Source organism: Herpailurus yagouaroundi, unplaced genomic scaffold (genome assembly GCF_014898765.1).
Source record: "Herpailurus yagouaroundi ecotype Mexico unplaced genomic scaffold, PumYag 100, whole genome shotgun sequence".
NCBI lineage: Eukaryota > Metazoa > Chordata > Mammalia > Carnivora > Felidae > Herpailurus > Herpailurus yagouaroundi.
In genome coordinates, this window is record NW_024412391.1 from 6,583,750 (window position 1) to 6,607,906 (window position 24,157).

Below are 24,157 nucleotides of genomic sequence, written 5' to 3' on the forward strand. Positions count from 1 at the left end.
TCCGCCAGCATCACCCCACACCGGCTGGAGCCGCTGCTCGGTGTGTGGGGCCCCACTACCTGTGTTTTTTAATGTTCTACATGCAGTTTTGATATGCAACCAGAGCTGAAGGTCCACAACCTCGTTTCTGCCACGGTAGTGTTTTTAAAACTTTCCATTACGGACCACCGAGAGCTCTGGAAGAACGGAGCTATGAGGAAGTGGCTATAAAACCAGACTGGACTCTTGTACCCTCTGCCCCCGTTTACTACCAGGCCGTGGCTAGCGATACAAATCTGGTCTGTGTCTGCTTCAGGCAGAGGTTTTGTTTTTTTGGACAGGTTCAGAATCTGTTGCCCCAGGATATCTGCTGAGAACAGACAGCCTTTGCCTAAGACTAAAGAGCGCTACCAAAGCACAACTTTCTCTCTCTCCCAGGAATTACAGATCATAGGGGGGATGACTGTGCTCTAGGTTCACCTTTTATCCAACAACTTGCTGAGTGTCAACTACCATAAACTCTCCTAGGCGTGTGAGTTACATCAGTGAACTAAAAAAAAACAATTATTTCTGCTTACGAAGAGTTTATATTTGACTGGGGAGTGGAGATAACCAGAAAAATAAAAAATAAAAATAAACCCTAACCATAAGAAGTTATAGAATATACTAGAAGCATGTGAGAGTGTATCAGTGCAAAAATAGCAAATTACATAGAAACATACATGGTAAATTACAGAATATATTAGAAAACAAGTATATTAGAAGTATAGGAGACTTTATTAGGAACGTGAGATAAAAACTAGCACAAGAAACACCAGATGGTACGGGTGGTAGGGGTCCAGGTGAGCCTTACTCAGGTGGCAGGGGTGTGGGGAGAGGGTGATCTCTGAGCAGACACCTCAAGGAGGTGAGGGAATTAACAACGTGGATATCCAGGACTGTGGTTCTCAGACTTCAGCAAGTATCACCTGCAAGGCTTGTTAAAACTCAGACTCTGGCCCCATTCTCAGATTATGGCTCAGCAGACCTGGGGTAAGGCCCGAGAATGTCCATTTCTAACAACTTCCCAAGGACTGTACTCAGAACCACTGGCCTAGGGAAGAGCAATCCACACAAAGAGAACCACCAGGGCAGGCGCCGAAGATGGAAGCATGCTCGACAAGCCCAAGAGCAGTGAGGAAGCCAGTGTGGCTGGAGTAGAGCGAGAGAAGGGGAAAACAGGAAGTCAGAGAAGAAGGGAGGCCAGAGCCCTAGGGCCTATAGACCATTCCAAGGAATTTAGCTGTTAGGTTGAGTGAAATGAGGAGTCACTGGAAGGTTGTAAGCAGAGAAATATGATCTGGCTTCATTTTAACAGGACCTCTCTGGCTGCTGTAGTTAGAATAGGAGGAAGGTGGGGGGAGCAGGGCAACCACTTAGGAACCCACTGGAATCACCCAGGCAGATGATGGTGGCTTAGAGCAGTGACTCGGGGAGATCATGTTAAGCACTGGCAGTAATTAGAAGGTGAAGCCACCAGCACTTCCACAAAGATGTGGAGGGGAAAGAGGGTGGCTTCAAGATGTTTGGCCTGAACAACAGACAGAATGGAATTACAGTCAACAGTAATGGGGAGTCTGGATGGAGCACCAGCATCCAGGGGTGGAAGTAAAGAACAGGAGCTGTTGTGGACACACTGAGATTGAAAAGCATATTAGCCATCTAAGGGGAGAAGTAGACAGTTATACACAGAAGACTAGGATTTGTTTTTTACAAATAGTGCATGTGCAAAAATCAACATCGTAGACACACAGAATTACATGAGAAGACTCGCTCAGTAGATGCTGGAAAGGGACGTGATAAAATTAAATATCCACTCATGATAAAACAAAAACAAAAACAAAAACCCTTAGCAAATTAGGAACAGAAGGGAACTTCCTTCATCTTCCAAAAGGTGTCTACAAAAAAATCCCATCAAGGGGCACCTGGGTGACTCAGTCAGTGAAGCGTCCGACTTTGGCTCAGATCATGATCTCGCGGTTCATGAGTTTGAGCCTCGCGTCGGCCTCTGTGCTGACAGCTCAGCCTGAAGCCTGCTTCAGATTCTGTGTCTCCCTCTCTCTCCACGCCTCCCTTCACTCACACTCTGTCTCTTTCTTTCTCTCAGAAAAGTAAATCAACATTTTTAAAAAGTCCCATCAAACTCAAGAATGAGGCAACAAAATCTTTCTGTCTACATCGGAGTAAGACAATGATGTCTGCTAGCCCTACTTATACTTAACACTCAACTGAGGTCCCAGCCACGGCGATAAGAGAAAAGATTAGAAGGCCAAGTAGTTGAAAGGAAACACAAAACTGGCACTACTTGCAGCTGATATGGATGAATCCATAGGAAATCCAAAGGAATCCATAAATGATAAATCAGAACTTGGTCATAAGATTGTTGATCACATATCTATAAAAAATCAATTACATGTCCACCTAAAATATTTGAAAATGAATTTTTAAGGGATACTATCTACAATAGCATCAAAAATTAAGATAACCAGGAATATATCCAACAAAAGACAACATGTTAGAGAAAACTATAAAACTTCATTGAAAGGCATTAAAAACCTAATGAAGAGCTATGCCACTTCATATGATAGCAGAGTCAATATTATAGAAATGTCATTTCTCCTCAAACTGATCTACAGATTCAGCGTAATCCTGATCAATATGACAGATTTTTATGTGAAACCTAATAAACTTTTAAGAAATTTATAGAGGTCAAAGAGCCAAGAACAGCCAAGAGATTCTTTAGGAAGAAAAACACTGAAGGACTTATAAAACGATAATAATTAAAAGCAGCATAGTACTAATCCAGGCCTAGAAAATCAGATCAATTGAAGAGAGAAACTGCGAACACGTCCATGTATACCTACACTTACAATACAACGGGGGTTTACAGCAGATGGGGGAGACGAGGGTGAGGAAATTCAGTAAATGCTGCTTGGACAACTGGCTTTCTATCAGAAAAGATTATAAAACTGAAGCCCTGCCTCCATCATTCACCAAACTCAATTATAGGTGAAAGTGTTTCTTCTTTTTTTTAGAGAGTAAAAGTGTTTCTTTTTAAAATAAAAATAGAATCATGTGATGCATACCACACTAGCCTGGTTTTTCACTTAACAATATATGATAACTATCTTTCCATGTCCGTAAACAGAGAACATTTTAAATAAATGCACCAGAATGTATTTAACCAGTCCCTTGGTTCATTTGTTTCATACACTTTGCTATTATAAATACAGTGAACAAAGCTGAACAAGAGATCCTAATTTGCACACACTCCACACCCCTTAAAGCCTCTTTGACTCTGAATGTACTTTTTTAAACGATAAATGAATTTTGAGCTATTACATGGCGGCATCATTGTCTTTGAATTATTTTCTTGCATTTGCTTCTATTTCTACAAAGAGGTGTGGAACAAGGAAATGAATGCGCTGCTACGGGTGATAAGCAGCACAGTACCCTACACTCTCCTAATTGCATGTGGCTAATCTTGAGCCACAATCACATCCTCGACTGAACTCCATCCATTCACTGGTATTCCATCATCAGAGAAAAGAACGACGATGAAGAACATGAACAAAATACTAGAAACACACATTATCAAAGACTGGGTATAAAAGCAATGCGTAATTAGAAATTTTATCTTTCTTCTTGAAATCCTCCGGAACAAAAACTATTTTTTCAACCTTACTACATTCACTCCCACCAGTGTGTTCAGAATCCCATCATGTAAGAAGGGCATGTCTACACTATGTATGCATCTGACTGTTCCTGTACCATAAATTCTGGAAACATACTCAACAGGGCCAAAGGTGTGCTTATGTTTTAGATGCCTCATAGAGATCACCAAGATGCCATCAAGAAAGGGTGTTCTGATTTACCATTCCAGCAGAAATGCACGAGAGTGCCCACTTGCCCACCGACCCCAACAGGGCACACTAGCATGCTTAATTTAGGACATTTCACTAGTTATTATTTTAATTTGCACTTCTTCGGTGTTGAGAGTTTTTTCTGTTTCCTTGCCCATTACATGTTTATAAAAGTTACATCTACCTGATAAGGTAGTTCTAAGGATCCCATGAGTTGACACTATGTAAAATTCTTAGGACAGTGCCTCGCTTACATTCAGCAAATGTAAGCTATTTTTTCAGGTTTATGTCCTTTGTGAATTTCTATTCTTGTCCTGTGCCTATTTATATTAGTACTCTGCCTATTTCTTAAGAATTTGTTATAAAAGAAAGCTATTAACTCCTGCTCTATCACTTCTTTTTCCCAATTTGTCATTAAAAGTTTGTTTATAGTTTCTTTCATTATGAGTAGGCAAATGCATCAATATGATTTTTGCTTTAGATGCCATGCTTAGAAAGACCTGGTCCTCCCCAAGTTTACATCAATAATCACTTAGCTTTCAGTCGAGTGCTTCCATGGTTTTATCTTTCTAATTTAACTCTTTAATCCAACTTGAATTAATCTAGGGGAAGGAAGCTGTGTTATCCAAATCTTATAGAACGGACACATATTACTCTTATAGTTGGAAAACAAATCAGTACTCTGTTAACATTAGAGGCGAACTCCCCACTGTACTCATACGTTCAATCCCCACGTTCAGTCTCCAGACTGACTGGGTCAAGTGTAAACATACTACTTGGATCTACATAAAACCCGATCTTAGTAATTGGTCCACAGGTTAGGACAACTTTTCTATTAGCATTCTCACTAGCATAAACTGCTAAGGTTTTCTCTGTAGCAGGGGTCAGAAAACTCCGAATGGCCCGAGAGTCAATATTCTAGGCTTTGGGGCCAGAAAGTCTGTGGCAACTACTCGACTCTGCCGTCATGGCACGAAAGCAGCCAGACAGCATGTATGTGAATGAACGTGGTTCTTCCAATTAAACTTTACTTATGGACATTGAAATTCGAATTTCCTATTCTTTCTGCACATCACAAAATATTCTTTTTGATTTTCTTACACCCATTTAAAAATGTAACATCGATTCTTAGTTTGTGGGTTATACAAAAACAGGTGGCAGACCAGTGTGCCGACCTCTGTATCATGTCAACATTTTTTGGTGCATTGTCAATAGGGGCACGATCCAGAACTTTCTGCACTAACGGAAACATTTTGTATCTGTGCTTTCCAGTGTGGTAGCTACTTGCCACTATGGCTAACGGGCACTTGAAATGTGGCTATTGTGACTAAAGAAATGAGTGCTAGAGTTTATTTAACCCAAAGAGTCACGGGTCTAGAGGCCACTGCACTGGACAGTGTATGTCAACAGACTGGATTCTATGTTTGTATATATATCTTTTTTTCTCCTGGGGACCTAAGTCCATACATTTAATGTAGTCACAAAAATAATGGAGAGTCACTCAGGTAAAGTTCCACAATTTTCTATTCTCGCGACAAAAGGGAACAGGTCAACTTTTCGTGTCTACTAAGCAGTGGCCAGAATCCTTGCTCAGAGCCCGTTAAGCGGGCTCTTCACTTGCTGTTTCTTTTCATTGCTATTATTCCTTAAAGCACACCACACCCTCTTCTTCCCGATTCCTTTCCTCTCTCTCGGTCACTTTTCCCAGATATCAAATGCTCTTCTAATAAAGAGCCACACTCACCGTCAGGTCCAGCTGGCTGTTCCGTGTGGTGATGGACAGTTCAATGGTGGACAGCTGCACTTCTTTCCAGACCTCGGGGCTCAGCTCCTGGGACAGGGCTGCGTGGGTGCATGAGACTCAGGTCAAGTGCTCCCGTTAGCGTTCCACCACTGCCCCACCAAGGGCCAGCTGCCGGCTGCTCCGCTTGGCCTCCTAAGCCTGGCTGCTGACCCTCCCCGTTTCCTTCCCCAGCTCTTACACACAGGACAAAGAGCCACGCGCCAGTGGCATCTCTACGCCTGCGACACCCCTACCCAAGCAGCCACAATAACATCAAGCTTGGTGACAGAACGGGGGAGCCGCAGTTGGTCAGCAAAGGCACGGGCTGCTGCCACATCCGGGACGCTGTGCTGACTCGGGTCCTGCTCTGTGGCGCACACACGGCTAATTCAAGGATCCTTGAAAGGCTCCCCCTGAGCGAGAGAAGTCTCTCGCGCTGATCTGGGGCCCACGCCAGGCAGTCCCGAACGGGCCGCGGCACCACCACACGGCTCACCGTCCTGCGGTTGGGCCCAGTAGGACGCGAGCCTTCGCAGGATTCTCCTGTACAAAGAGGGCCGGGGAGGGGTCTCTTCTGCTCCACTGGGAAGTCTCTCTGTGGGTCCCGTGTACGAGATAGAGGCTTGATGAGTCTGAGGCCACTCCTTTTAATGTGAAGAGAGAAGCTTGTCAGGCACACACCGGTCCCAACTCTGGGAGTATCTCTACCTGCACCTGCCTGGACGCTAATTAATAATCTCTCACTGACTGGAATCATCTCTACTTTGGAGCATGGAGTCCCCAAGCTTTCTTTTCCTACCAAAGACCTGTCTTCTATCTTGAGAACCATGAACTCCGTGACTGCTGCCTCCACGGCTCTCACAGAGCAGAAGGTCCACATGGACTAACCTCCACTGCTTACGCTTCTCCAAAAACAACCATTTGAATGAACATACAATCATCCCATAATGAGTTTATCTTCGGTTTACAGAAAATGACACAAAAATGACACGCATGCAGTCCCGCTGCATCGAATACCTTCTTCACTTCTGGAATCGTACTCCACACAGAGGCCAGAGTGGCTTCGGCCAGCCTCGTGATCCAGCCCAAGGCTTCCAAGTCCATCATTCTCACACTCTAGATTTTTTTGTCTTCTACTTCCTGACACCCCAAGCCCACCTCATCAGTGACTACAGGAATAATTAAAACAACACCCTAGCCTCTCAGTCCTTGACATCATCTCTAATCCCCGCCCCAAGCCACCCATTTCCATGGCCACATCCTGGTCGTTCCTGTTACCCAGAACTATTCCACCATGGAAGTCTAACACCTTGATATCCTACTCTCTAACCACACCCCATATTCTTCTTTTGACTGATTCTTTTGTGCTCAATATACCTCTTAGGGTGAACCACTCCTCCCTGTTCTCAGAGTCCCATGCAGTGAATTACAAAGGAGTAACAATTTTGGTTTCTCTCTCTCTCACTCTCTCTCTCTCTCTCTGAAAGCGGCCGTCCTGGGGACTCTGCTTCCTACAGCAGTCTGCCCTGAAGGAGACGTTTTAAGGGGATGAATTCAATTTGGAGTACTCGGAAATCTGATTGTGACCGTATTATCTAAGCTGTGTCCTTTACTCCTGCTGACATTTATAAGGCTGGTATTTTGATCTCCCTCTGCCTGGTTCCTGCATTTGCTTTCATAACCTGGTTCAGACTCAGAAGAGGAAGACAGGGGTGTTAGTTTTAGAGCCATGAAGATCCTAACCACACCACATTTCTAATCACATTGAGAATTCCTGTCCCTGACCCCATTTCCTTCAGTACCTAATTAACAGTTGATTACTTCAAATCGCTCCTTTCCCATCACTGTTGGCTCTCTTATGTCTTTGGTGTTCCATAGTAGGGGCCCTGAAAAGCCCCTATTCTGGATCAGTCTTATCACTAGGTTTCTGTACTTGTACATCATGGCTCAGTGTTATTAGAAGGGCAAACAACACTCCAGCTAAGAACCGATACAGGGAAAGGGGCACATGAGTGTCACAATTCTTGGTCTCAGGTTCTCAATGCCATTTGATAATCCTTCTCAACCTCCCTGTTTTCATCTTTCTTCAAATCACCCCTCCCACTACCACCCACCTCGTTTTCAACAGATCACTTTGCTCCCTACGCTTCAGCGAGACTATCGAGACATCAGTGAGAACTGCCTCAACACTCTGTAAACCTGTTTCCACCTGGACCTCTGCTTTATTTCTCTTCTGTCTCAAGGAAAAGGACTCCCCTTCCTCTGTTCAAGGCCCATCCGTGGGCCCCACGCCCTCCTTCGTGCGCGTGCATTTTGCCACCTCAGTCACGCTTTGTGTCTCCCCTCACCTGTCCCTAGTCTCCCTTTCTCATTTCAGGGTATAAAGACACGGCTCTCTCTCCAGTCAATAAAAACAACACTCCACCGGCCCCATATTTCTCATTAGTTTTTGCCTTTTCTATCTCCTTCCCGTCAAAGTCAGGCTTCCTGAAGGAGTAGCCCAATCCTCTGTGTCCACTTCTTCCCCTCCCATTTATTCCCTAACTTGCTTCAATGTGGCTCAACAGCTCCACTCAGGAGGTGACCAGACCTTCAGAGGCTGCCGAGCTCAGGGGACACTTTCCTGCCCTTATTTAGCCTCTGTGCCGCTGCCTCATGAGGCTCTGGCTCCCACTAGTGTGCGTGTGTCCCCTCCCGGGGACTTCCCTCCCCTCGGGCTCTGGCTCCGGAGGCAGCTTTGAGGCTCTTTAAATGCTTACATTGCTTGGGGCCATCCCTGTATCCCTGACCATCTGTCCTGCACACATCCTCATCCAACCCACAGTCACAATGGCACTCAGACACTTACGATGTCTACACCGGTCTCTTCAGACCAAAGTCACAATTATGTCTCCACTGGCCTGTACCACAGGGAGGTTACACTCCGTATATGCCAAACTGAACATTTCATTTCTCTTTACAAACTTGATCCTACTCTAATATTGGCAATGTTGATGGAAAACTCTAGGTAGCCAACTAGTCCCTGAGACCAGAAATCTGGGGGTCCCATACTCTCCTTCCCACTTGTGAGGGGTCAACCTCAGTATCTCTGTAATCTATCCTCCTTGTCGACACGCACTGTTCTCACCCTATGTGGGCCTCATCCCCTCCCACCTGACTTACTTCCACCATCTTCGATCTGGTGCCCTCGCCTTAACCGCCCATTGCCATCTCTTGTCTACACTGCTGACAGGTAACTTTTCTAAAATGCATACCTGCTCATGTCTCTCCCCTGCTTAAGACTCAGTAACTCCCCAACACTTTAATGGTATAAGTCAGATCCCACATTCAGACCTGCCGTGACCGGCCCCTCCCCAACCCCCCCAAACCCCCTTCCTGCCATTCTATTGCACTGGCCACGTGACAGCACAGGGCCATCCCACAGTGGCTCCTCCACTCAGAATTCCCTTGATCTAGTCTGGTACAGATTTCAAACTTTAGTAAAACTGTTCCCTGCTCTGAAAAGACTGCTGTCCCTGAGTCAGATATGAGTGCCCCTCCTCTCCACTCCCACCTCATCCTTCCATGCTCTCCCAGCACTTGCCAAACCACGGATTTACTCGTCCTTCACATTTTCCTTCTTGGGGGCAGGAAACTGGCCTTTTTTGATTTTGTATGCCAAGCATTAGCAGGGCTTGCCACAAAAGATATTAAAAACCGTTCAATGGGCACCTGGGTGGCTCAGTAGGTTAAGCATCTGCCTTTAGCTCAGGCGGTGATCTTGCAGTTCGTGAGTTCAAGCCCCACATCAGGCTCTGTGCCGACAGCTCAGAGCCTGGAGCCTGCTTCGGATTCTGTCTCCCTCTCTCTCTGTCCTTCCCCGCTCTCATTCTCTCTCTCAAAAATAAACTTAAAAAAAAAAAAATAACCGTTCACTAAAGAAATGGTGGAACCAGTTCACATTCTCCCTACTCTACAACTTAAATAGGTACTCTATTCTTCCTAAATGCACCTACTACTCCACCACTGAAATTATTCTCTTAAGCAAGAGTAACAATGCATTTTGCGTTTTAGTCTGCTTTCGGTGTAGAAACGCACTGCCCTCCAAGTTCGTTTTCATAATCATGTAAATTGGTTACCCCTAGTACTTTAGGGATTTCATGTTTTTACATTTCTTGAACATAGTGGGAATTTATTTAGAAGGTAAAGGGAGCTTTGTTTTCCAAATGTTTTGCAATGGACATACATCACTTTTATAGTTAGAAAAACACTTGATACTCTGAATATTAACATTAGAACCAAGGTTTTCACTACAAACTTCATCTGCAAATTTTCAGATTGACCTGCCAAATTTTGTGTTTAGAGCTTTGATTTATATAAAAGCTGAATATAATAGATCACCCGCAGATAAGGATGACTTTTCTATTAGCATTTCCATTAATACACATTGTTCAGCTTTTCTCTATGCCAACATTTTTCAGTGTATAGTTTATAGCAGCAGCACTGCCCGATAGAACATTCTCCAATGTTGGAAATATTCTTTATTTGTACCGTCCAAGACAGTAACTACTACGCATATTTCGCTAGCACTGTCTGAAGCAGACTTCATTATACACAAGTCTGTACAATCATACATTCAGATACAAATCTCCAATTCATTTCCAGATACTAATACAGATACCCTTACAAATCACTGATGAGATCTAGGTCATTCTGTTTTAGGTTTGTCTGGCAAGAGTGAGTGAATATATAGACAAAAAGAAATGCAATATCAACAACAAATTAAGTATGGGTTTGGTAATGGAGGGAATGAGCTGGTAGAGGAGGGGTGACTGCTTAGTTAACAGGAATGCTTTCTGCATTCGTACCTATGTAAATATCCCCCATTTTACAGCATTGGAGCATGTCATATGTATCTGTAGCAAGGGATTTTTAAAAATCCAAATACACACATCGCAGACTAACAACACAATAACACAGGGCAAATTTCTACACTGTAAATTGCATTTACCTTAAGAGTACTGAAGAAGTGAGCCGCTTTGGTTTTTAGGGGACCAAGGTACCAGTACCTGAGAAAGATCAAGATAAAAATCTAATTAGAAAATGAAGAGAACTGGGGTACCTGGGTGGCTCAGTTGGTTGAGCATCCAACTTCAGCTCAGGTCATGATCTTACGGTTTGTGGGTTCGGGCCCCACGTCAGGCTCTGTGCTGACAGCTCGGAGCCTGGAGCCTGCTTCGGATTCTGTGTCTCCCTCTCTCTCTGCTCCTCCCCTACTCACACTCTGTCTCTCTCTCAAAAATAAATAAAGATTTAAAAAAAATTTTTTAAAGAAAATTAAGGGAACTATCAACATGATAGAGACCATTCATGAAGGACACTACATTCGATTTCTGCCTCTACTGGGAACACTAGTCATAAGCCCCCTAGTGTGAGCGGTGTACTAAGAATTACACTCTACTCTGAGCTCTGGAGGCTTAGGGATTGTGCTTTAGCAGAAAAAAGTAAGGCAGTTAAGTTTTTAATCTGCATTTCAATGCTGCGTCGAACAGCGTGTAATTAGTTATACACTGGATATAGATCCTTGCAATTTGTAAGAAATATATAATCAGCAACTCCCTGACTCTCTCAATTCCCAGGTATCACTGTAATGTACACTTTCAACCAGAGAACATAGTGGAGTCTACATTCAAAAGTGCAATGAGTGGAGGACAATGAAGCCACAATGAGAGGCAGATGCCAGGTGATCTGGTGTGTGACTCACAAGCTAAGTGACTGTATCCTGTATACCATGTTCTCTCTCTCTCTCTCTCTCTCTCTCTCTCACACACACACACACACACACTCAGAATTAAAATCTGTAAATCAGCATAACTTCACATTACTCGTGTTATACAGATTTAAAATGGCAAGTGTTAAATCTAGGAATGAAGAGGGTCTTCATGTTGCTAAATACATAAAAGCCTGGCGTAAAGAGAAAGAGGACTACTGGAAACTAGAAAAGTGGCATAAAATAGATTCCTCTTCCTCTCCGGCCCCTACCAGCACATCTGAAGTGCTCCCTATTTGATTCTGATCAATATGCATTTATTTAGCACTTACTATGAATATGAAGCAAACAGAAGAAATACAGAGTATAAAATTCCTGCCTTTGAAGGCTTATAATTTGAGAAACCCCAAAAAAGTAGCAGAAAATGATAAATGACCATGTATATATATATATTGGTATAAACCCATCGCCGTTTATTGGTAAGGAGAGTCAAGAAGGGATAAGAAATCACTGAGGGCCGAAAATCGTCAGAGCAGCCACACCTATATAACGAATGGCTCAGGAGCAAAGTAAAGGTGTGGGATTTAGAATGATCGTTTGGATTTAGATACATGGAAGAGGGAAAGGAATCATTCTAGGCAAGAAGGGAAGCAAAGGCACAGGAACCACTGAGAATAACACCCACAGCAAAAACTTAAAAGTAAAGATCTGTAACTATGGAATTAGAGTTGATGACAGATTAACTTGGGCCTTGAGTGCCAGAATAAGGAGGTTTGATAGGCTCCAATGAGCCATGTGGAACCATCCTAATTATTATCCAGGTTAATACTGTGATGCTACTAATGAGGGCCTTGATCATCTGATTTAAGCTTATGTAATAATTGACTTCTCTTCCCAGCTAGCCAGAGAGAAAGGCGGTTTATTTCTCACTATCCATAGTTCCACTCATCTCTACCAATAGCAGAACTTGAGATGCACTCGTAGCCTGATGGCCAGCTAGGAAACCATGGCTTGCAAGCCTACTGTTTCCCCCACAGCACACGGAGCAACTCGAGTCCTACTCGAGGTGTTAGAAACCACCACCCAAAATTTTAAAGTCCCTGTTCCAAAACCAACCAAAATACAGACAAGTGTGTGAGATATCCCTATGACCTATGCTAATGTTCAGTTGTCAATGAACACATTTCAGGAAGCCATTTGTTCTCATCAGACTCTTTCAGGGAAAACTAAGCAATTCCTCTTGATGGAGTTGCTGGTATACGAGATCACAGATAAAACCTAGGGTGACTGGTGCAGTCAAGGTAATCATGGCAATCTTGCAAATAAAAACAATGTGAAACGCTGAACAACTGCAGGGCATAGTGTAATACAACCCATCCCTGACACTCCACTCTCAGGAACTTCATCGACAGGATACAAAAGTGAGACAAGTACGAGAAATTTCCGTAAAGAAAGTGTGGTGGGAAAGCCTATGAGGAAAGAGTTTTCTTGATGAAAGCTATGTGTCAGATCGATCATAACTCATTTATTTTTTTTTGTTTTTTTTTTTAGATCGATCATAACTCATTTAAACTGCACTAAACCTGTAAGTCCGATGTTAAGGAAAATTAAAAAAAAAAAAAAAAAAAAGGCACCACCCACCAGATATGGACCAAACCTCATGCAGTGTCTCCTTGGTCCCACCTCAGGAAGCCTTTGCCTGCACCACCCTCCACTTCTAACAGAACACGGCACACCCTCTCTCCAAGCCAATAGTTTCATTTAGCACAATGAACTTTGCAAAAATAAGTCCATTTCTGTGGAAGCCAGCAACAGCTTCTCATCCCTGACTCCACGGGTCTGTTTCTTCCAGCTCCAAACACCACCAGGCGTCCACCTTTCTTCCCTCTCAGATAGGCAGCCTGCGGTCTCTCAATCTGCTAGGCTTGAGTTATACAGTGGATAGATTTACAAGAATATACAAGAAATACATAGTCAGCATCCGCCTGACTCTCTCAATTTCCAAGTATCACTGTCGTGTAGCTAGGCTTTCAAAAAGAACACATCTCAAGAAGTTGCTCTGGCCGAGGTCCAAGAGGTTTCTGCCCGGGTTCTCTTCTAGGATTTTGATGGTTTCCTGTCTCACATTTAGGTCTTCCATCCATTTTGCATTTATTTTTGTGCATGGTGTTCAGAAAGTGGTCCGGTTTTCCCAACACCATTTGTTGAAGAGACTATTTTCCCTCAGATACTCTTTCTTGCTTTGTCGAAGATTAGTTGGCCATACAGATGTAGGTCCATTTCTGGGTCTTCTATTCTGTTCCATTGATCTATGTACCCATTTTTGTGCCAGTACCACATTGTCTTGATAACTACAGCTTTGTGATAGAGCTTCAAATCCAGAATTGCGATGCCTCCAGTTTTGTTTTTTTCAGGATTGCTTTGGCTATCCTTTTGTGGTTCCATACAAATCTTACATTTATTCTGGCTCTACACAAAAATGCTGGTGGTATTTTGACAGGGGCTGCATTACATGTGTAGATTGCTTTGCATAGCATAGATATTTTAACAATGTTTGTTCTTCCAATCCATGAGCACGGAAAGCTTTTCCATTTCTTTGTGTCCTCTTCAATTTCTTTCATCAGTGTGCTATAGTTTTCAGAGTACAGAACTTTTACCTCTTTAGTTAGGTTTATTCCCAGGTACCTTACGGTTTTTGCTGCCATTGCAAATCAGATCAATTCCTTGATTTTTCTCCTGCTTTGTTATTGGTGTATAGAAATGCAACAGATTTCTGCACATCGATTTTGTATCCTGAGACTTTGCTGAACTCATGTATTAGTTCTAGCAATTTTTTGCTAGTCTTTCAGGTTTTCTACATAGACTATCATGTCATCTGCAGATAGCGAAAGTCTGACTTCTTCCTTGCTGATTTGGATGCCTTTCATTTCTTTTTGTTGTCTGATTGCTGAGGCTAAGACTTCCAGTACCATGTTAAATAGTCATGGTGAAAGTGGACATCCTTGTCCTGTTCCTGACTGTAGGGAAAAGGCTCTTAGTTCTTCCCCATTGAGGATGACATTAGCTGTGGGTCTTTCGTATATGGCCTTTATGATGTTGAGGTATGTTCCGTCTATCCCTACTTTGTTGAGGCTTTTCATTAGGAATGGATGCTGTATTTTCTCAAATGCTTTTTCTGCATCTATCAACAGGATCCTATGGTTCTTATCCTTTCTTTTATTAATGTGGTGTATCATGTTGATTGATTTGCCAATATTGAACCAGCCCTGCAGCCCAGGAATAAATTCCACTTGGTCATGGTGGATAATTCTTTTAATGTACTATTGAATTCAATGTGCTAATATATTATTGAGAATATCTGTATCCATGTTAGGGATATTGGCCTACAATTCTCCTTTTTAGGGGTCTTTGTCTGATTTTGGAATCCAGGTAATGCTGGCTTCTGGCTTCATAGGGTGAGTTTGGAAGTGTTCCTTCCATTTCTATTTTTTGGAACGGTTTGAGAGGAATAGGTATTAACTCTTCTTTAAAAGTCTGGTAGAATTTCCCTGGGAAGCCATCTGGCCCAGGACTCTTGTTTGTTGGGAGATTTTTGATTACTGATTCAATTTATTTGCTGGTTATGGGTCTGTTCAAATGGTCTATTTCTTCCTGTTTCAGTTTTGGTAGGTTGTGAGCTTCTAGGAATTTGCCCATTTCTTCCAGATTGCCCAATTTGTTGGCACGTAATGTTTCATCGCATTCTCTTAGAATTGTATTTCTGTGGTGTTGGTTGTGATCTCTCCTCTTTCATTTGTGATTTTATCTATTTGAATCCTCTCTTTTCTTTTTGATAAACTAATCAATTTTGTTTACTCTTTCAAAGAACCAACTCTTAGTTTCATTGATCTCTTCTACTGTTTTTTATTGTTGTTGTTTCTATATTATTTATTTCTGCTCTAATCTTTATAATTTCCCTTCTTCTGTTGGCTTTAGGCTTTATTTGCTGCTCCTTTTCTAGTCCTTTAGGTGTAAGGTTCTTCTTACTAGACACAAGGCTGAAGGCAAGGGAAAGAAAAGCAAACAGGTCTATTGGGACTTCATCAAGATAAAAAGCTTCTGCACAGTGAAGGAAAGAATCAAGAAAACTAAAAGGAAACTGATGGAATGGGCTAAGATAATTGCAAATGACATATCAGATAAAGGGTAGGTATCCAAAATCTATACAGAACTTATCAAACTTAACACCAAAAAAACAAATATGGGCAGAAGACATGAATAGACACTTCTCAAAGACGACATCCAGATGGCTAAAAGACACGTGAAAAGATGCTCAACATCACTCATCATCAGGGAAATACAAATCAAAACCACAATGAGATACCACCTCACACCTGTCAGAATGGCTAAAATTAACAACCCAAGAAACAACAGGTGTTGGTGAGGATGTGGAGAAAGGGGATCCCTCTTGCACTGTTGTGGGAATGCAAACTGGTGCAGCCACACTGGAAAACAGTATGGAGGTTCCTCAAGAAACTAAAAATAGAATTATTCCTATGATGCAGCAATTGCACTATTATTTACCCAAAGGATACAAAAATGCTGATTCAAAGGGGCACAGGCACCCCAATGTTTATAGCGGCATTATCAACAATAGCCAGACTATGGAAAGAGTCCAAATATCCATTGACTGATGAATGGATAAAGAAGATGTGGTATAGGGGCGCCTGGGTGGCTCAGTCAGTTGAGCGTCCGACTTCAGCTCAGGTCATGATCTCACAGTTTGTGAGTTTGGGCCCCGCATCGGGCTCTGTGCTGATGGCTCAGAGCCTGGAGCCTGCTTCAGATTCTGTGTCTCCCTCTCTCCCTGCCCCTCCCCTACTGGCACTCTGTCTCTCTCTGCCTTCAAAAAATAAAGTAATAAAAAAAAAAAAGATGTGATATATATATACAATTCAATGTTACTTGGCAATCAAAAAGAATGAAATCTTGCCATTTGCAATGACATGGGTGGAGCTAGAGTGTATTAAGCTAAGCAAAATAAGTCAATCTGAGAAAGACACATAACGTATGATTTCACTCATATATGGAATTTAAGAAACAAAACAGATGAACATATGGGAAGGGGGTGCCGAAAGAGAATAGAGGAAGGCAAACCTTAAGAGACTCTTTTTTTTTTTTTTTTTTTTCCAACGTTTATTTATTTTTGGGACAGAGACAGAGCATGAACGGGGGAGGGGCAGAGAGAGAGGGAGACACAGAATCGGAAACAGGCCCCAGGCTCTGAGCCATCAGCCCAGAGCCCGACGCGGGGCTCGAACTCATGGACCGCGAGATCATGACCTGGCTGAAGTCGGACGCTTAACCGACTGCGCCACCCAGGCGCCCCAAGAGACTCTTAAATACAGAGAACGGAGGGTTTATGGAGGGAGGTGGGTGGGGGATGGGCTAGATGGGTGATGGATACTAAGGAGGGCACTTGTTGGGATGAGCACTGGGTGTTGCATCTAAGTGATGAATCATTGAATTCTGCTGAAACCAATACTGCACTGCATTTTAACTAACAACAATTAAAGTTTTTTTTAAAAGGGGGAAAAAAAAACCCAAAACACCTCTCAGGCAGTGTTGAGACCAGGGCGGTGAAAGCTCCATAAGGCTGGGGTTCCAGCACTGTCTTTCACTTGGTGCCCAGCTGAGCAGGCTGCAGGATGATAGGCAACTTCTGTGTAGCATGAGCCTAACCTGCCCTCAAATATGACCTCCAGGGACAGGGATGCATCTCCTCCACTCCAATACCAAGCTGGGGGGGGGGGGGGGGCCCGGGGAACCAAACCTTCCCTAACTGCTCTGTGTGGAAGATACAAACCTCTACCTGTATTAGTCACACATAATTCAACCGGCAGGCCCACCGGATTTCTTCCTAGAAGATCACTGTAGATCAAAATGTCAAGGACAGGAGCAAAACAAGATTTTTAAAAAATCATCCCACGGCAGTACAGTAATCCTTTACTTGCTAACTTTGACGCCAGCGTCTCTGAAGGATCCCCATCGAAGGCCGGTCACTGCAAACACGGGCTTTTCCTTTGCACCCTGGAAGTTAAATACATTCATTTTAAATTAATGATTACAGTTAACTTGGAACTCTCTATAGTTAAGTACCCAGCAAATGCTCACACAGCCTAGTTTTCCTCAAACCAAATTCTAAAAAGGGTGTTCAAGGGGCGCCTGGGTGGCTCAGTCGGTTAAGCGTCCGACTTCGGCTCAGGTCACGATCTCGCTGTCCGTGAGTTCGAGCCCCGCGTCGGGCTCTGTGCTGACTGCTCAGAGCCTGGAGCCTGTTTCAGATTCTGTGTCTCCCTCTCTCTCTGACCCTCCCCCGTTCATGCTCTGTCTCTCTCTGTCTCAAAAATAAATAAACGTTAAAAATAAATAAATAAATAAATAAATAAATAAATAAATAAAAATAAAAAGGGGTGTTCAAAATCTCAGAAATTAACTGAGTACTCAGTAAAAGGACCTGAATAAACCATCCTGTAAAATGAAATTAATTTTTATATATTAGGCCTCATGAATCTGCTGGCAAGGGAACATATTATCATACTTCAGACTGTAAAAGAAGTACCTAACTATGCTGGCTTTTTGACCAATCACAAGTCGGGTCAGCCAGAAGTACTTCTCTCTCAGACTTGCCCAAGGCAAAGATCATTTCAGCCTGCATTCTCTTTAGAGGTCCAAGTGTTCTCAAGTAAGATCAGAATCCTGGTACTCTAGAAAGTTTCACCTGAGCATCTAACAATACAGCCAGATATCTGTCACAACAAGTCAGAATAAAAAGTGATTCGGATTGGGGCACCTGGGTGGCTCAGTCGGTTAAGTGTCCCACCTTCAGCTCAGGTCATGATCTCACAGTTCACGTGGGTTCGAACCCCACGTTGGGCTCTGTGCGGACAGCTCAGAGCCTGGAGCCTGCTTTGGATTCTGTGTCTCCCCCTGTCTCTGTCCCTCCCCCACTCATGCTCTGTCTCCGTCTCTCAAAAACAAATTAAGAAAAAAGAAAGTGATTCAGATTTAGCCCAATGCTTTATGGCAAAATACTGCAATTACCATCAGTGAGTTACTAATTAATCTGGCAGTTAAGCATTATATAGAAAACATACACAATAGAGTCATTGTCTTTAAGAGTTTATACTTTATAATGGACCTTCCTTAGAATATAAAAATATATAAATATATAGATATAGATATAGATAGATCAGGATCTATCTATATCTATCTATATAATATATACAAGATCCAGATCCTAAAAGGGACTTTTCCCACAGCTCAGAATTAGAGCTAAAGCCCAAGAGTGTGCCCACATTCTAAACAGAGCAGCCACACGCTAGACATAACTCCACAGAACTTGCTAAATGGGGGCAGAGCCAGCTCGATTTCCACCAGGCCATCAGTACAAGCAAAGATTAGGAGCTGGAGGAGAATCCTGGACACCATAAATTGCTGGTCTAGGTCAAGTATATCAAGTGTTCTCCTCGGGGAGGGTGTGCTTCCCCCTCAATCCCACGATACCGAAACCCAGTGAGGGATTTCCAGGAAAATCACACACTCACAGGGGCAACTTGTAAACAAAGATACTGGCCTCCCATTCCTTGCTTGTGTGTCTGTTCCAGCAGATTTGCTTTTCCGCCCTCTGTCTAGGGAACTAGACAGAGATGGTGGAGCACAGAGGTCATGGTGAGGCACCTTGGCCCCTGGCACAGGAGGGGTATGTTAGTCCCCTAGGTGCCAAGTGGGTATTGTGGAAAACAGCAGGACTTTGAGCCATCCTGATGATGGAAAGCTCATCTTTTTTTTTTTTCCCCATGGAATGATCATTGACAATATGATACATTAGGGAGTAGTAATAAAAATACCTGCTCTCCATTGAGGAGGGCACTTGCTGGGATGAGCACTAGGTGTTGACTGTAAGCAATGAATATGGGAACATAACCCAAAACCAAGAGCGCACTGTATACACTGTATGTTAGCCAACTTGACAATAAACTAAAAAAAAACAAAAAAAAAACAAAAAACCTGCCCTCAAAGAGCTCAAGGTACAATGAGGGTAGACAGACACAGACAACAACAATCCAATGCAGGAGGTTCCCACCACCAAGAAATGCATCGAGTGCTATGAAAGCACAGCAGGTGCGACTGGATGTGGTGTGTGAGGGGATCAAAGGACACACATGGTCAGGGAAACACAACATCAATTTTAAAACAAAACAAATTTTAAAGAATAAGGTGTCTAGATTGAGGGAGGTTAGAGAGAAGCACGGAGAGAAAGAAAAGGGAGAAGAAAGGTCTAACCTGAGGAAGAGAAGCAACACTGTGTGAGTCTGCAGTGGACTATTTCCCTCAACTGTTCCATAAGGGGTTTGTAAGCGTCACAACTAATAATAATGATAACTGTAGAAGATTCCATGATGAAAGGAGTTGAGAAATACCAAAATTCGTTGGTTTGAAACAAGTTATGTTCACTACAATTCTTCTTGGGGTCTTTAATATGTTAATGTATATTATAAACTTCCAGAAGGAGAAATACGAATAGTTTTCCTGAATTGTTAACTGTGCAACCCTTCCCTGGGAGGCACTTTGTGTAACTAATACTCCTGGGGAAAGGCTGATCAAAAGCACATAGTCTAACACGATGTCCTGGTTTTAGTATTGAAGACTTCCCAACTGGTGCTCTAAAAATGTTTTCTCTGTCTTCATTGAGGAGGATTTTAGGAATATTCTGGGAAGATTAACTAAAAAGCCTTGTAACGTCAAGGTGCTACTGATTTGGGATGCTATGTCCTAGCAAGGGGTAGGAATGACTCTGGACACTAGGAAATGAGTGTAGAAAGATCTAGAGAAGCCCAGCTAACAACCAGATGGTCATAGGGCCCTCAGGATTCAGGAGAGGACAGAGGGTCGGTAATGAAGGGACTCGTCCTTGTTGGGGTACACAAGAAAAATAAGGGTGGTTGGACAGAGGAGAAGCCAACAGACAAACTACCACTGGAATGTTAACCCGATGAAGGTCTGGGTAATTGAGGATCAGATGGAAGGGTCAGTAAACAAAAACAGATAAAAAGAGGCACACAACCAGGTCTTAACAGCAAAGGACATATGTTGTCCCAAGTCATAGACCCTCTGCAAAGGGAAAAGGGCCTACTGGTTGCTAAAGAAAAATAATTCAGAAACCTGGCTGGAATAAAAGCTTAAGGAACAGTGAAAAGAAAACAATTCTGGTCAACTAGATAGGTACCTAATCTAGGAATTTTAGGAACTCTAGATGAAGAGAAAGAAAATAGGAATTCTGAAGTTCTGAAGCAACCCTAAGCGTCATCTTGAGAGAATGATCAGTCAGGGTTAAAAAAAAAAAAAAAAAAAAAAAAAAAAAAAGGAAACCAGGAATGACAGGGGAAAGGGGCAGATTCTAACTTCAACCAGCAACCCTATCCTCCTCTTTGGGTTCTGGGTTGGCAGATTCTATGAGCCAACTGAAGTAGCAAAAAGAAAGAACTAGAAAGACTTCTGTAAGTCTTTAAAGCCTTTGAAGTTAAGTACCAGGCTTTGTAGATGTCTATATGGGAAAATGCCATTTGGAAATCACAGGATCGTGCCAAGAGTGATACCACCTAGACAAAGCAGTCAAGTTGAAAAGCAATGGACTATAAAACAGAAAATCTAGACTCTACTTCTGTCTTCAGCGTGACTAGTCAGATGACCAGCTGACTTTTTGTTTTCACTCTGTCAAACGAAGATAATAATACACATCTTGTCTTCTTAAGCTGGAGGTCCAAATGAGATGTGAGCATTCAGTAGAAACTATAAAAAGCTAAATATAAAGCATTATTATAGCTTCCAAGGACTATTTTTGGGGACTCTTCAGTTACACAGGTTTAATTGGGTTTGGGTTTGTTTTTTTTTTAAGAAGAGGAATCCAGTATCAGGCTTTACCTATCATGCTGCCCCCATATTCTGAAAGCAATTTCTAGGAATAAGGAAGAAAGAGAAGACAAATTCAGCTCTAGCTGAGTGCCTCAGAAGCCACAGAGGAGGCTGCTGCACTATGTTTTCTAGGAATTAATTTTCAAAGTTTTCTGCTTCCTGGGCTGTGTCATCAATACACGGAGCCTGTGGCAAATTTGATGCTGGTTTCATCAATTCACAAAATCAGTACATTTGGGAGAAAAGAAAAAAATCAGAGAGAAGACTTTTAAATACAAGCACAGTCAACAATTTCCAATTAAATCCTGATTACTCTGGAATGTATTACTCCTCACACATTTATAAGCAGCAGTTAATTACCTAGTTATTATAAGATACAGCCTGACTCCCCTCCTTCGGTAATAACAACATTTTAAGATAATATCTTCATAGATGCCAATCTGTGGTGCGTTCCTAGGCTAGACTTTCACCCAGCTCTTGCATTTTGTTCAGAATGACTTAGATTTATTATCGCTAAAATACAACTTAAGTCACTTTTATCACGATCAATGACATCATGGTGGGGAGTCCAGACATCAGTGCAGAAGAACAAAGGAAAAGGAAAGGAAAACAGGCTGCAAGTACATGGGTTCACCAGTCATAAATATGCCTATTTGCATATATGCATAAATATGCATATATGGCCAATGCTACATAATTAACACCAATATTTTAGGACTCAAGTTTGGAATTCTGACATAGTGTGGAACATTCTTTCAGAGATATCAGGAAACTTGAATGAATATAAAATGTTCAGAGCCTCTGAAGGACAACCAGAATGTAGCCAGTGCATTTTAAGACCAAATCTCAGTAAAGGACACAGGGCTCACTGTTCATACAATTGTTCAGCTTTATGGCTTAGCCTTCTCGGGAATCTGTCCTTTTGTTGTGGGGAAAGAGGGGAGAAGATCTGATGAAGAAGGAATGGTTACTTAACTACTGCCCAGTGAGAATATCCTTCGTTCCAGGAATTAAATTCTTTTCTTTTTAAATGTTTATTTTTCAGACAGTGCAAGTGTTGGAGAGGGGCAGAGAGAGAGAGAGGGCGACAGAAGATCTGAACTGGGCTCTGCATGGACAGCACAGAGCCCAACGTGGGGCTCGAACCCACTAATTGTGAGATCATGACCTGAGCCTAAGTCAGATGCTTAGCCGACCGAACCACCCAGGTGCCTGGGAATTAAATTCTTCTTAAAGAGAGGATTCCAAACAGGAATCGGGAACGGCTACTGGGTCTTCTTCCCTCCAAAATTTTTCTTTCGGAAAAATGTCAAACCAAGAAATCCTTTAATGTACAATGAACACCATTTACGTCTTTCACCTACGTTCACCAGGCAAAACATTGTCCCCTATTAGCTTTATCTGTCTACGTGTTTTGTAGTTTTGTTAAATCATTTTCAAATACGCTGAAGACTTCATGACCCTCACCCCTCAAATTTCAGCACGTCTCCTAAGAACAAGGACAGACATAAACATAATGCTGTCACCCTCAAGAAATCTAAATTGACATAGAATATCTAATATACAGTCCCTATTAAATAGCTCTGATCGTTCCAATAGTATCTTTCATGGTCTAGTTTTTCATTCTTCTAATCCAGGATTTTGTGCCAGATTTAATTCTATTACTTTAGCTTCTGTAATCCTGAATAGACCATCTTCTTTTGGATTTCATGACACTGAAATTTTTGAAGAGGCCAGACCAACTGTTGTTTTTAGAAGGTCCCACAATTTGACGGACTTTTTTCTCATTATTATTTTCAGTTAGATTCAGATAATTTAACATTTTGAGCAAGAAACTATATACATGATGATTTATCCTTCTTGATAGGTCACATCAGAAGGCAGATAATGCCCATCTGTCCCATAACTGATGATGCTAAGTTTGATCACTAGGTGGTATATGCTAGATCTCTCTACTGTAAAGGTACACTTTTCCCTCTGTAATCATTAAGTAGCCTGTGATGCTTTAAGACTGTGTTGATATATGTTCCCCAACGACCCTTTTATCCAGCGGTTTGAGCATCCACTAATGGTCTCTACTTGAATCAATTATTTCATTAGTGATTGCAAAATAATAACTATCATGTCTTCTACGTTTACAAGCTGGAAATTCCCTAATATTAAACTGTAGGCTTATAGATTCTTCATTTTTACTTATTGCATTATAATCCATCAGCATTATTATTCTTTTTGATGTTCAAACTATCCCAAAACTGGCCAGGAGGATACCATCAGACTAGCCTCCTATGTCTTTTCCTGTTGTCTCCATCAGTTTCTGAGTAACTCTTTGCTTTGTTCTTGCCTTGCCTCTGGAAGCCATCTTTTCACAGAGCCCTGGTCATGTTTATTATGGAACAGTATTTAGAGACCAAAATCTGAAGGCCAGGTACATTCTTTGTTGTTTAGTGTCACTGCTTCTAAGCCCCTTGAGTGTGCAAAGCCAGCAGAAGTTTTTTTTTTTTTTTTTTAAACAATTCACAAGTTCATCTACAAATCAATAAAATGTTAGACAACCCAACAGAAAAATGGGAAGTCCTGCTCCCACTGAACATTAGGGTGGCACATTGTTTCCACCCTAAAAAAAAAAAAGCCAGATAATTTACAAACTATCATTTTTCTTGAGCTCATCAGAGAGAGAAAGCAGAGGCTGCAAGACATCGAAGTAACCTGAATTCCAAAGGACGGATGTGACATGAGAAAGGTTTCACCTTTAGCAAAGCCTGAGGGATGGCCACCATGCAAACAGGTTCA

The 24,157-nt window shown here is 42.3% G+C and overlaps 1 protein-coding gene across 3 annotated transcripts in view; it reads right to left on the reverse strand.

The window, feature by feature from the left end:
* Positions 1–24,157, reverse strand: part of AGK (acylglycerol kinase) — an 80,916-nt gene that overhangs the window by 4,338 nt on the left and 52,421 nt on the right. For all 3 annotated transcript variants that reach the window (XM_040471768.1, XM_040471770.1, XM_040471769.1), the window contains exons 10-13: positions 17,403–17,482; positions 10,655–10,712; positions 6,161–6,308; positions 5,626–5,723 (exon numbers count right to left, since the gene is read on the reverse strand). In XM_040471768.1, the coding sequence (XP_040327702.1) occupies positions 5,626–5,723; positions 6,161–6,308; positions 10,655–10,712; positions 17,403–17,482 (384 nt within the window). The remainder of the gene's footprint in view (positions 1–5,625; positions 5,724–6,160; positions 6,309–10,654; positions 10,713–17,402; positions 17,483–24,157) is intronic.